General features: G+C 33.1%; 1 protein-coding gene across 1 annotated transcript in view; it reads left to right on the top strand.

Annotated features, from left to right (window-relative positions):
• NKAIN3 (sodium/potassium transporting ATPase interacting 3) overlaps positions 1-15,565 on the top strand; it is a 559,837-nt gene that overhangs the window by 308,186 nt on the left and 236,086 nt on the right. Inside the window, exon 3 of the mRNA XM_049782115.1 lies at positions 823-903. Coding sequence (XP_049638072.1) covers positions 823-903 — 81 coding nt within the window. The remainder of the gene's footprint in view (positions 1-822; positions 904-15,565) is intronic.

The raw sequence follows: 15,565 nt of genomic DNA, 5'->3' as shown, positions 1-15,565 counted from the left end.
TGTACCTCTGTTTCTTTGTTTGCATGAGAAATGTCTGGATTATTTGCATCTTCATTGATGAATTGTGATCTTAGGCGTTTAAATTCAGGCTAAGATTTCTCAAGGATAACATTTTCTCATAATAAATTAATAAATAAGTAATACTAAAATACTTATTGATTGTGAGGTGTGACTGGAAGAAATTTTATCATATAGAAATATCCGGTTATATGCTTTTCATCTGTTTTTATAAATGTATATAATTTAGAGCACACTTTGTTATAACTTTATACATATAATTATTATAAAGGTGCACAATCCACTCAGTAAAATACTCAAACAAATATAAGTTTGCTGATTTTATTCTAAACATCTATTTTTACACACGGTCTTAATTCAGGGACATTTAAGGGAATATTTGTTTTCTGTTCATCTTTAATAGACAATTTTACATTAAAAATAAAGGATAAATGATAGGCACACTTATGCATGTATGCATACATACCCCACAGAAAATATGTATGATTATTTGCTCTGCAAAACGTGATACTTGGACAATAAAAATCAGATCAAAACATGGCTTTAATTTATAACCATAAGTCAGCAAGCACTTTAAAAATAAGTTCAGTTTTATTGGCCTCTACTGATAGCAGAAGAAACTATTGGATTTTTAATTTCTCAAGATCTTAAGGGACCTCATATGGAGCACTTTTTTTCTCAGTGTTCCATTTCTTCCCAGAAGACTTAAAGTTATTGACATCTTTATTGATTTATTTAATATATGTGCCTTTCATCTGCACATTTTCTTTTTCTTTCTTTTCCCCCCTCCCCCTTTATCTCTAGTATACAGTCTGGACTGCCCTCTGGGTCACGTGGAATGTATTCATTATCTGTTTTTATCTGGAAGTAGGTGGACTCTCTAAGGTAAGTACACCTTTAAAGTTATGCAATGATAAATAATTATTGTTACTAAAGCTATATGCATTATATTCTCTAAAGTAAAATAATAACTAAAAAACAATTTGAGTACAATTTAGGAAAAACTGAAACTGGAAATGTGTTAATTCATAGAAAAGTCAAAGGAGCAGTTTCATTGTTGACTTTGTTAAACTTCCCTGGAGCTCAGCCTCAAGCAGAACATCATGTCCACTTTAAAGATTCCTGATGTCATGATACCATGGTCCCATATGTTATGAAATGATTTGAGCTTCATGGATGCAAAGTGGAAAAGAGACTAGCTAAATGTGAATATGATAAATATAAATTGAAAGATGTTTTATTTGCTTAAACATTAATTATGAAATAATTAAACATTAATTATGATAATAAAATCCTTATATGTGTATGTATGTTTATAGTGGTGTGGTTCTTTCCTTGAATCCTAATCAGAAAGAAGAAAGTTGCCATAGTGTAACATGATACAACGTTTATTTTAATCATATAGTTTTTATTCTGCTTTTGCAGAGCCCCATCATTCACCAACCATAAAAGCATCTTGGGCTAGGTTTCTAGTGGTTTTTCTTAAATATTTTTCTTGTAAACAAGCATAATGTTTTTTGGTTTGGGGGCCACACCCAGCAGTTCTCATGGGTTATTCTTGAACTCTGCACTCAGAAGTTTCTTCTGACAGGCTTTGGTGACCACATGGGATGTCAGGGATCAACCTCAGGTTGGCTGCATAAAAGGCAAACATCCTACCTGCAGTGCTATCACTCCAGGCCCTGAAGAAGCATAATTTTTAAGTGCAGAAATTGTGGAGGAGAAATTTAACAGTATAATACTAAAATTAAGTCATTTAAAATTTCCCATTATCAACTTTATTTGTATCTATTCTATTGTTGCGTAACACTCTCAGATTTGCTTCACATCACTCTTACCACTAATTTTGGTGGTCAAAGTCTTAGAAAATCTCCTTTTACCCAGTATTGATAATTTCAGAACTATAAAGCTTAATTGAAGTGTATTTGGTAGCAAATAATTATTTAATTTTTGATTCAGTCAAATAGCTGAGGAATTTTCTTTTTTAAGAACACCCCAAAAATAAGGTTAATCACACGAAGTGGAATGTCTTAGTTTTATAAGAACTGTATAATTAAGTTTCTGTCATTTTTGCAGACAAGCAAATGCATGCCTGTAAGAAAAATGACATTTCCTAGTTATATACAAATGTAGAGACTTTTTCCTTTAATGTTGTCCCTATTCATTGCATTTATCACAAATTTCTAGCACAGAAAATGTACAGAAATCAGTGTTCAGTTGTCTTCTATAGCAAGCAGTTTACAATTTTTAAATACAAATCATGAGTAGAAGTATTATAAATAATAAGCTAAGCTAGCAAGTTCAGCTTGTAGCAGTTTTTATTCTTGTATTTCATTTTAAGTCATGTACTTATTTCACTGGGAGAAAATTATTTTCTATTTTCTTCTGTATAAATTTATTTGGAATAAAGAAGCCTAAGGAATTTTATCCTATGGCATTCTCATCATAGATTGTTGTAAGATAACTGAATTTTAAATCATAAGTCTTTATTTTAAATTGTGATTTTTGTCACTTATTAACCATGCACCCCGAGGCAAATCATTTAACCCAGCAGAGACTGTTAAATATGAAAAAAAATATCAACTGTGTCAATAATGATAGTAATCAATATTGGTTTCATGTTTAGCATTGTTTAACATTATAAGCTTCAAAACAACTCTGAAGTGATTTAAAAAAAAAAAACCTAATAACAGCAATCATTTGCTCCATACAAGTCTGATTTCCCTTTATTCTCAAGGTTATTTTGTTCAAGGCTTTTTGTAACTGCTTATCTATATACATGACAAGAATTTATTTTTCTTATTTCATCGGTGCAGAATTATTTTGAAAAAAGATTATAGTAGGTCTGGCTATTCATTTGATTACTTATTTTATACTTATTCTAATGTCATAAGGCAGTCATTCAGGTTTCAAGGTCATTAACATATTTGATGACACCAAAGGAAGTAAGAATCTTGAAGATTTTTTGTTTCTATTTATTGCTTAGAAAACAGATGATGTCTTTCTAGTTAGATGAAGTTTCACCTAAGTTTTAATATATAGGAAATAAATTCTGAAAAATAGGACAGTTAAGAATCCCTTATGAATCCAAGCAACTCTGCCCATTTTCCATGTTGTATTTTTAAAGATTTCTTGCATTTTTGGGTGATATAAGAATAATGGTAATGTTTTAGAACTCTCCATCTCCTGCTTTTGGTGAAGATATTTTTCTTGGAGGTCACACATGGTAGCTCTTGGGGGTTACATCTGGCTCCTGCGCTCAGAAATTACTCCTGGCAGGTTCAGAAGCTCATTTTCTGTGATGCCAGGGATCCAACCCAGGTCAGCCACTTGCAAAGCAAATGCCTATCCTGCTCTGCTATCACTCCAGTCCCTAAAATAATGAACTTTTATCCAAAAGATGGTTTGTTTCAGATTACTTTTTATAAAATCGCCATAGCTTTGGGGGCTTATTTCAATGTTAGGCATCACATACCTTCTTGGTAACCTTTCTGATGTAGAATAATCATACATCTTGCATATTATGGAGATTTTTTTTTGGTTAGGCTTCCACATATTTCCTTTGCCCATATACTCTCTCCCAAACAATGGCATTATTCACTTGTTTCTGGGAATCTCAGTACCCCGATTCTCCCCAGTACTAAAAAGAAATGTACTGCTTTTAAGAAATATGTCCAATTATGGTACTGTTGGGTGTAACTGTGAGAATATAGCAAAAATAATATGCTAATTTTCACTTGATGTAATTAACATGATATTACTGATATTAGTTACTGAATAACTTACATATGATAATTTACTGAAATTGCTTACATAATTTACTGAAAATGAAGAAAGTGGAGTACTAGTATTACTAAATTGTTCAAAAATTAAAATATGCAAGGCTTAGAAAGCATTTGGTATATTTTAACTTTTTAGGAAATGGTGACTCTTCTAATTATCAATGACATTATCTTCTCTGTTACTGAATAAATTAACAGACATCACAGCCCTCATTCTGAAAAACTTTGGGACATCTATTTATTAATATGCAAAAGTTATAAAAGTGACTTACTAAAAATATGAAACAGTCCCTTAGGATAGAACCTAAGATTTTCAGATTAACTTTATAGCTGAAAAACTGTTAATTAAATTCCTTCTCTTCAACACGTAAATAGCTTGTTGGAAATACTATTGCATTTGTATTCTCTTCACAATGTCTCTATTACTCCCCCAAGGAAAACTTTATACCTCTTTGGATGTCTCTAAGGTTATCTTTCATGCCACAATTTAAGATCATCAAGGGCACAATTAATAACTTATTGCTACTTCTTTGGAAATGAAAATATTAATTCACTTTCTCTAAGAATACATTCTGAATGTAAATATAAAAATCAAACTCATTTGCCATATTTAAAGATATTGAAAAATAAAAAAAAAAGATATTGAAAAATAAGGTTAGTGGAAAGTATATATTTCTTATTTTTTTAGAAATTTCAAGTAACTATTTGACTTCTATTGATGCAGGAACAGTGATGGTGGGTGACTGATTTGGTTCATGATGTCAAGAATAAAGATAGTGAATAATAAATATGCTCAGACTCAAGAGTTAGAAGATAGAAACATTTTTTGGAAAGTAGAAGAGAAAGAAGGAACTCCCCATGTGGAAAGAATTTAGGATAGGACTCAGTTAAGAATGGTTTATTTGGGTGAGGGAGCTATAAAAAAAACTGAGTTTCTGAGTAGGCATTAAAAGTCTCTTTACATTCTTTATCAATTGATTAGAATGTTGTAAAGAATGCCAGGATCCTACAGAGGGATCGGGCTGATCTAAAATTTTTGGCAATTTGCCTTATACGTAAACGTAGACCTTAAATTTTAAGAATCTGAAAATTACATGGATGTTTAAATATGTAGGATAGGACAATCAAAAATGGGACAGAAAATAGCAACTGGTAAGAAGCTGAGGCTTCCTCTTTCAATATGATGTTGATTTGACTATCCTAATTTTCTTTTTTTTTTAATTATTTGCTTTATTGTTTTGTTTTTAAGGCAATATTGTTTGACTTCCCTATATATGTTTCAGTAGTACAAATTTACCTCTTCTCTAATGTGAGCTAGCCCCATCATCAAAATATTAGTAACCCTCCATTGTACACTCATTGTGTTCTCTTCTCCTTTGTTACTCCCCTTTCATAATTAATATCTTTATTTAAGCACCATGATAAGAGACATGTTTGTTATCCCTAATTTTCAAAACTTTAGAAAACTATTTTCTTGATTAGACATCTTCCTGAAAAGTTTATAGAATTTGCACATAAGGAACCCTGGAGAATTTTTCAGTGTGCTAAATTTTCATAGACAATATTATACAGATATGACTATAGTTAGGTTTATTTAGAAATGACAAGTGATTGTAAAAGGACTTTCTGGTGATTTTCTTCATATTAGTCATGAACTTTTTTCAGGGGGCTTCTAGAAACTTCTGTATGAGTGTAGAAGAGAGATGAGCAGCCCATATAATTATTCAGGGAATTTACATTTTCTTCACCTAAAAGAAAAGTGCACTTTAAGTTTCTATGTATCATGACTTGAAACAGTACTTTTTAAAACCTTATGATCTCTGATTTGTATTTCAAGATTAAATAGCATTAAACCACATCATCTTATAGCAATAAGGAAAACTTGGTCTTCTCTTTCAAATGAAAATGCACACTTTTTCAAAAGGATCTTTTTTGTTGGCTATCATCTCTGAACAGTCAACAGGGTCAATGAAATGACTCCTTTTTAATGCTCATTCTTCTTAGCTAGCTTGAAGTGTTCTTCTGTATTTGCTGAGAAAATTCATTTTCCTGATCAAGATTCCTTTTTCTTCAAGGCAAAAATTCTCCACTCCCTTTAGCTTGGGCATTCAAGATGTGAAAGTGAATTTTTTAGAAGATTAACCCAAGTTCTCCATAGGAATAAGTGTATATGAAAGAAAACCCTCAAGTTCTACTTAGCCTCTTAAAATTTATTATTTTTACAAAGATTTTATGTCTTTCTGTGCCTCAAGGAATTCTTTTTCTAAAGTCAATTTCAAATAAAATCAATAATATATATCATTTATCTTTATATAAACAAGCATGACTCATTGTATCATAATAAATTTTAAGTTAATAATTTTATCTTCTGCAGAAATTCTTCTTACCTGGATAGATATTTTTGAAAGGAATCTTGAAATGCAATATTTATAGATGTCTAAATTTAAGCTATAAAATATTCTTACTTGATGGTACCTGAGAGATAATACAGCTGGCAGGACCCTTTCCTTGCATGCATCTGACCTGTTATTGTTTCTCAAGCACTATCAGGAGTGATTCCTGGGGCAGAACCAGGAGTAATATCTGAGCACTACTGAGTATAATCCCAAAACAAAAACAAACAACCAAACAAATAGTTTTGTCTAGAAATAATATATTCCTAGCATATAATATAGACAACATATTTCTAGACATATAGTATATATGTCTAGGAATAATTGAGTAAATATATCATGATATATAATGAGTAAATCATATATAAGTAAATAATAACAGAAATAACACCTGCTTTGAGGACTTTTAAAACTTTATTAAATTATGCTGTTTCATGAAGTAAATGATACAGCTCTATCAATGACAGACACTGAAAAATTACTTCTATTTTTCAGTTTTCTAGAACAAAATAACTCAGGTTCTGAACTAATATATTACTACATGCTTAACCTCCTATCCTGGAAGAATGTTTTTGTCTATATATTGATGGAGGGGGACAGGTGGTAGTGCTGTAGATCTTCCAGTTAAGGATATAAAAAAAAAATCATTACATTCTACTTTCAGATGTTACATTTAACTGACCCAAGGATCTGCAAATGTTTCTTTCCATGTTTGATTTCTACACAATTCTTTATGCAAGTCATGAACTATGTTTTTTGAAAAATTTCATGACAGCATATATACTCTATTATTTTTAACACCAAAAAAAGTTAAACCAGGTCATTCTTTTTTTCAAAACAGCATCCTCGGGGCCAGAACAATATTGAAGAAGGTTGGTTATTTGCCTATCTTGGGTTTACTCTCCAGGAGCCCATATAATTTCTCAAGCTCTGCAAAGCCAAGTTTGACCCAAACAGCCAAGAGTAACCCAAACCTTCCCCCCAAATAAGCAGTACCATCACTATCTTTTGCAAGGAGAGCAAAGCATTTTTCCTACGTTTTTTCTATCATAAAGATAATTATAATGAAATTTAAACTCACTATCATAATTTTTATTAATTTTATTAACTTCAAACATTTTAAAAAACTTTTGTTCTAAAAACCGAAGTAAATCTCTGGCACCACATATGGTCCCCTGAGTAGCTCCAGGAATGATCCCTGATCACAGAGCAAGGTATAAACCCTGTGTGTTTCCTTATGTGTAAGACCCATACTTCATTTTTTTTTTGGTGGAATTTAAATGTCTTTATTGGGGGTACAGGGTGTCACCCAAGTGTCCTTTTAGTCTTCCTGAGATTGTTTTTGTGACTTTTTCATTTTCTTGGCACTGCCATTACTCTTAATGCTGCACCCAGTTTCTTCAGGGCTGCTGAGTGGCTCCTCCTTAAGGGAGAATTTCCGCTTCTTTTTCTTGGAAACCTTGTTTTTAGCTTCTTCCTGATCACTCGCTGGTGACCTCTTCCTCTTAGGAAGACTTACAGTGACAGTGAAGACCCATACTTCTTAAGCTCTTGTTTTGGTCCTGTTTCTAAACTGAATTAGCTCTTAGTGAAAGATTATGAAAAATGTACTTCTCAAGTACAAGACTTTTTAACATTTTTTAACTTTTTTAACATTTAACTTTTTTTAACATTTTTTCCATTTTTATTTAGGTAGTATAATTTATAATACTTATGTTAATGATAGTCTCAAGCATACATTTTTGACCACCAACACTGCCATTTTCTCGACCACTATCCAAGTTCACAGTTGCATTTTTTAGTTGATAGCCAAGTCTGATTCAAAAAGTAAATAATGGACAGGTATATTTGTTATCTGAAAAGTTTCTTGGATATTTCTTACAGGATAATGGTGATAAGAAATCATTTTAGAATAAGCACTCTAACTGCACCTTTATTTTTGCAACAGTTTGATCAGCTTGGCTAAACTGTACAAAGTTGATTTGAACAACGAGCAATAGTTTGATAAAAGAAAATTTAAATAAGCCATCTGATAGTTTACTTTTTACATATAATTCATCATTTTGGTCTTGTCCTAAAATTAAACTCCAAATAGGGAAAGCACTGCCTGGCATATTTGAAGTACCTTAAATCATTAAAATCATTTTAGTATTTTTCTGAGAAAATGGTCTGTTCTTTGGGGGGTAAAAACAGAACACCAAAGATGATGTCCATGTAGCAAGTTGTACTCACTGTTAACTGAGATATTGAACCAAAGAGTACAGTTTTTATTTCTTGCATATCCTGGATATTACATGCTGAGAGCATGGAATGACTTTCACATCAACATAAAAGACAGGCACGGTATTGGTCCCTAAAAAATCAATGACTGCCAGAAGAGCCTAGCCATTGGGTGAACTAATGAATAATTTAAGACTGATTTGTTAACTGTGCCGAAGTGAAGTCAACCATGCAGGGAGACACATTGTCAATTGACAGCAATTTACTATGTTTTTGAAAACCACAGACAGCAATTTACAGAAAAGACTAGGCCAGTTACTGTATCTGTGTGACATTTTCTTGATTTAGGATGTCATCTTGAAAGCTGTTAACTGACAACTGGAGTTTGGATATAAAGTTTAGTGAAGAACTACTCTTCCCTGAGAATGTCTAGGAGACCCTCGAATGTACACTTCCTGCTGAGATTAAATGTTTGTATGCAAATAGGGATTGTGAGAGCAATGAAAAGCACCTTTGTATTATTCTGATGCTGTAATGTATTTTGTGCGGGGTGGTGAGGGCTTCTGTCTTGGAGAAGAAATCATTGTGCACACATTTTTTTGAGTCCTCTACCCTCTTGGGGTATAATAATTTTCATCCACTGCCAGGAGTTTAATTTGCAGTTCTTCATAAGAAGCTGATCAAAGGAAAATCCTCTTTTTATTAATGTGGTTTCTTTTAGCTTCTTTTTCCTATTGCTATTATTAAGTCAGTAACAGTCATTTATTCACGTTTGAATTTTCTTAAAGGATTAAATGAGATAGTCTTAACTCCCAGGGGGAATTTGAAGCTATAAAATCTAAAGAAAGACATTTTCTGTATGGGGTGCTGTTAAGTAAATAAATATTAAATTTAACTATATAATTTTGATACTTTATTGAAATACTATGAATGGTCATCTATAGAAATGAACAAAAAACAAACCTTTGACATATTTTGGAATTTGTTCTCAGTGTTAACATTTTTATTTTTTACCAAGGACTTTTAAACCTAGAAAACTAAACTTTGACAGAGCTGAAGTTGTAATTTCATATTATAGTGACATATGCCAGTAGTGACACTATTTTTAAAGAGTTTGTCTTGCCATCTGAGAAATACGTTGAGAATTTCTATGTGTGTCATTGTTAACAAGAAAATAACCTGAAAAACTAAAGACAAATACATTTTTCTCTTCTTTCTACTCGATCCTTTCTGGCAGGTTGATAAAATCCTTTACAAATAAATGGAAGCTTTTTTATTGTTTTGGTTTTTGGCCAAACCCTGCAGTGCTCAGAGATTACCTTAGCTCTGTACTCAGGGATGACTCCTGATGGTGGTCAGGGGACTGTTTTAGATGGTGGAGATCAAACTCATGTCAGCTTCAAACAAGGCAAAAGCCTTACCAGTTTTACTATCTCTCTAACCCCTAGATAGGAACTTTTAATAATCATCTCTTTTATATGCTTTTACAGATAAAATAAGATAGCCATTTGAGAAATTAATTTAAATATTTATATCAAGTATTAACAGAAAAATTATATAAATAGCTAGAACTCTATCAAAAAAGCCCAAAATTAGACTAATAGAGGTCAATATTAGGCCATAATTCTGAACTTTATTCAAAGGTATTTTCTTTTCTTTTTTTTTTGACAATAAAATATGTTTTTATTATTTGGATGTTCTTAGGATTTTTTTCAGAAATCCACTAAAAGAACATTTGAATTAAAATGGCTTGCCAAATTCTGACCTCACTTGTGAAAGAATAAACCAACATTGACTGGTGGTGAAAGTTTTGACTGGTCCAGTCTTTATGTACACTTCTTAAAAAAGTAGGAATTGAACTTTAATATGACCCAGAGATTCCACTTCTTGGCATTTACTACAAGGATACAAACTTTATTCAGAAAAGACAAGTGCCTCCTATAATTTTTGTAGCTCTTAATAGCCAAAATTAGGAAACAACTGAATGTGTTCAAGAAGAGATGACTGGATAAAGATACATGGTACATATACATAGTGAAATACTACTTGACTAGAAAATGATGAAATCATGCTACATATATGGAGCTGGAAAATATGCTGAGTGACATTGGCCAAAAGATGAGGGACAGACACAGAATTTGTCTCTCTCATATAGGAGATATAAAGAAATATAAGAGGTGAATAACTAATGTTCCAAGGCAACAGAAACAAAACTAGTCTTCAGTAGAAAGTTTAACAGGGGGTGGAGAAAATAGCTAACACTGGGACAATGGTTGAATAAAGCAGACACTTGTGGAGGGTATGGTGCTGAATATTTTATGCATGTCACTCTACATTAACTGTTTTATGAACCAGGGTGTCTAAAATTAAAATAAACTAACACTCTACTTATATGGAAGAATCCAATAAATTGAGGATATTTTTTTAGAATAAAATGAGACTAGAAAAAAAAATGAGACTAGAGAAAGTTAAATTCATTTTAGTCCATTACTTGAAAGTCTTTAAACTCCTTTTTTGGAACTCCTTTTAGAAATAACTACCAAGTTCTTTTGGATGGTAAATCTCAGGTCTGTGAGACTACTTAACTATTTTTACTGTTGAGGAAGACATTTACTAGAATTGTAAAATCTATTCAGTCAACTTACTGAACCTCACTTTATGCATTCACAAGTGAGGTTAGAATTTGGCAAGTCTTTTTATTTTAAATCTTATCGGTTTTATTTTATTTTTTATAAATTTTTATTTAAGTACCATGATTACGAACATGTTTGTAGTTGGGTTTCAGTTATAAACAAAACATTCCCCATTACCAGTGCAACGTTCCCACGACCAATGCCCCCCACCTCCCCAATCCCTGCCTGTATTCTCAACATTCTACTTCTTTCATTCTTTAACATTGTCATGTTAGTTGTTAGTGTAGTTATTTCCCTAACAAAGTTCACCACTCTTTGTGGTGAGCTTCAAATTGTGAGCCAGTCCTTCCAGCCCTTAATTCCATTGTCTCTGGACCTTATTATAGTAATGTCTCAAAGGTATTTTCTTTTAATATGAAAAAATTAAAAAGCCAGAGGTCATACAAGAATGTGCCAATCCCTGCTCAAATCCCTGGCACCACAGATTTTTGTCCCCAATATTGTGCCAGGGGTCACTAGTATGCACAGAGCCTGGAATAGTCTTTTAATATTGCTGGCTGTTGCCCAAATATCATCCATCAATAAAATAAATATCCACACAAATGAGTTATTTTTAAAACATTATGTTGAATAATGGCACAGCTCTCAAGTAGTGCAGTGTTTTTAATGAATTTATCAGGAACTAAACTTCTAAATTATATATCCTGAGAGCTTTATACCCTCAAGCTTCTTACTATGTGGACTAGACTAAGTGATCTTTCTTTACCTTTAGAAACTCTGAATTTATTTCACTAAATCCCTGAAAATCTTATGCAGTAGTTTGTTATGAGTATCAGAGAGCTGGTTTATTATTAGCTGGCATTTAGATTATATTTTCCTTCAAACAACATTAGGGACTTTACTAAACATGACAGCAGTCATCAAAATAGTTTGTCAGTTCTGTAATGAAAGAAAGAACACTAGTAATCATGTATGCAGAATATAGTATTTCCTAAAATATAAAGTGTTCTTTTTCTAAAGATTTCTAAAGATTTTTTTTTTAGTTTTTATTTTATGCCCAATGATGCTCAGGAGTCACTCCTGGCCCTGAAGTCAGGAATGTTGGTGGTAAACAAAGGATCAGATAAAATGCCATAGATTAAACACAGGGCAGGTGTGTGCAAGGCAAGCAATACTCCCTGTACTATTTCTTCAGTCCCTCTATATAGTTTTTAAAAGATATCACCTTAGGAGTATTCCTTAAAATGAGTTCCAACTGTTTTAAGCATTTTTTGTCAGTTTTGAACACAGATGCATCAGCAAATTTATTAGTCATCTATCTACACTAGTGTAGATATTGAAAATAAAGCTAGAAGAGGGAAACAGTACATATTGGCAGAGAGTTTACTCCAGTGAAAATTATAAAATATATACACAAATAAACACATAATATCCATGTTTGTAATGTGTTATCAGGCAAATAGCATGGCAAACTAAGGAGACAGAAAAGAACTTCATGGAAATAGATGGAGTTAAAAGACTCAGTGATGGAAGAAAGTCAATTTTAATGTATGTTGAAATATCAGGTTCCTGGAATAAGTACATAAGGAGCAGATACAAGAAGCAGCAGGCATATGTGATCATGTGTCTGTGAGCAAGTTGAGGCAGGCAAAACAAGAAATTAGAGATTAAGGAAGTAAGAAAATCCTATGGGAGCCTCATAAGCCATTGTAAGAAATTAGATTTGGTAGAAATGCAATGAGAATTCAATGAAAGATTGAACATAAGAAAATAACAGGATCCAAATTTAATGTGACTTCTCTTTAAGGGAGAAGACTTGAAACAGACCTCTAAAGTATTATGAGTTTTCAATAAGAAACTAAAATGCCTAGGGATATGGAGGTAGCAGTGACAAAAGGAGAATAAGCAGGCTTAAGATAGTCTTGGAAAACAGAGCTGACCTATTTACTAGGAAATCTGAGGTGGAGTATAAGAAAACTTTACTTCTGTCTCTTCCAGTTGTATTAGAGGCTGTGGAAGAGAATTGAGAACAACTGTAATATAGAAAGCACATTTTGAGGTTTGAGGGAAAATGCAAGGTTTACAGTGCTTGTCTGACATATGGCTGACCCAGGTTTGATACCTGGCACTGAATACTATCTCCTGAGCCCCTCCAGGATTGATCCCTAAGCATAAAACCAGAAGTAAGCCCAAGCACCCAAATCTAATGTCCTTCCCTCAAAACAAAAACACACTTTTGATGGTTCCTTTTCTTCTCTTATAGCTCTTTTTTATTTTGGTTGGGGATAAGGGGTTTGAGTCACATCCTCAAGGGTTCAAGGACTACTCCCAGCTGAACGTTAGTGTTCTGCTTTTATTTGGGGACACCAGCATTCCAGCCACAAGCTCTAGTCAATAAGCTTCCTCCCAGTCCTTGCTCTTTTCTCACTTCTTCTGCACTTTTATTCTTAACATTCATTAGTTTTCTTTTCTTTTTTTCTCCTGCTTTTCCTTTGCTGTATACTATGTATACTGTAACTGCTTGTAAAGGCTAATAATATTTTTCCAGTCAGACCAACTATAACATAGATGAAGTATATTGAAAGAAGAAGAATCCTGAGCCTAGTTTTCTTCATTTTCTGGAAAATCTATTCTACATTTTAAAGTATATATGAAATTTGAGCTTCAGAAGGGAAAATGGTATCTTCTGATAGGTTCTTCACTCAATGATAAAAAATTACTTAAGATCGAGTAATAATCCATTGTATATATACCAATTTCTTTATTCCATCATCTGTTCTTGGGAAGTCTGTTTCTAGATCCTGGCTGCAGTGAACAAGGAGCTGAAATGTCTACCTCAAAGGTTATATAGTTTTGTTCCTGATGGACAATTTAAGGGTATCTAATTTTTCCTACATTTTATCTATCATTATTTTTATAATGATTTTTATTGTGACCAAAGTGGATTACATATCTTTCACAGTAATATTTTAGGCACATATTAACATTGAATCAGAGGAATTTCCATCACCAAAGTTGTCCTCCCTCCATCCCTGTTCCCAACTTGCATCCCATATCCCCCACCTTTACCCCCCAGGCTGCTGCTAGTATAGATTGGTCCCCTCTGTGTCTAGCTTGCTACTTGGTGATCATACAACTGTTTGGTCTTGGTACCCTCCATTATTTCCCCCTCAATTTGAGAGGCGGAACTAGATGGTTCAAGTTATGTGGTTCTGTTTAAAGAAAAGAAAAGCAATAAAATGGGGTAAAAATCAAATAGCCGAAAATGGGCAAAGTCCTTCTAGAGGCTCTCAAACTCAGTTTGAGAGAAGAAAGGGAAAAAGGAAGAGAAACACCACAACAATACAAAAGGAAATATCAAACAAAACATCCAATGAACACTACACTAATAAAGACAAGCACCACATAATAACCACGGTCCTGAAATATAAACAAAAGAGAGTGCAAAAAAATTGGAAACAACAGCAACAAGAATATGAAAACCAAATATATATATATGTGTGTGTGTAAAAAAGATTACTTTGTGCTGTTTGTTTTGTTTTGTTTTCCTGCATAGGCACAGTAAATATTGGGGACATTAGAAAGGGACTTCCCTTGGCATAAGAGATATAGGGTTTATCCACCCTTGAAGTATACTGTCATGGGAATAACTACAGACTCCTTGCATGTTCATTTACTCTCCCCTAGGTGCTTTTGTGGTGTATGGAAGACTTCTGCTCCGTCATGGGTGATAAAATCAGATCTCTGTATCTAGAGATCTTGGTATCTCCACAGGTCAAGGAATGGAGCTTATCTATCATTATTTTATAAGTTCTATTTATTTTATTTATTATTTATTTTGGTTTTGAGCCACACCTGGAGGTGCTCTGCATGACATCTGACTCGCATTCAGAAATCCCTCCTGGTAGGCTTGGGGGACCATATGGGTTGCTGGGAATCGAACCAGTTCAACTACATGCAAGACAAGAGCCCTACCCACTGTACAATCATTCCAGCCCCTCTATCATTTTCAATGCTTATTTGTATACATTATATCATATGTATTGACTTTATACAGTTCACTACCTATGAGCAGTATTGTATTTAACTGTATATTATTTAAGGATATTTTTCTTTTCTTTTTTTATTTAAATACCTTGATTACATACATGATTGTGTTTGGGTTTCAGTCATGTAAAGAACACCACCCATCACCAGTGCAACATTTCCATCACCAATGTCCCAAGTCTTCCTCCTCCCCACCCGACCCCTGCCTATACTCTAAACAGGCTCTCCATTTCCCTCATACATTCTCATTATTAGGAAAGTTCAAAATGTAGTTATTTCTCTAACTAAACTCATCACTCTTTGTGGTGAGCTTCCTGTGGTGAGCTGGAACTTCCAGCTCTTTTCTCTTTTGTGTCTGAAAATTATTATTGCAAGAATGTCTTTCATTTTTCTTAAAACCCATAGATGAGTGAGACCATTCTGCGTTTTTCTCTCTCTCTCTCTGATTTATTTTACTCAGCATAATAGATTC

The sequence above is a fragment of the Suncus etruscus genome, chromosome 10, assembly GCF_024139225.1.
Source record: "Suncus etruscus isolate mSunEtr1 chromosome 10, mSunEtr1.pri.cur, whole genome shotgun sequence".
Taxonomy (NCBI): Eukaryota; Metazoa; Chordata; class Mammalia; order Eulipotyphla; family Soricidae; genus Suncus; species Suncus etruscus.
This window is presented reverse-complemented; position numbering and strand designations above follow the sequence as displayed.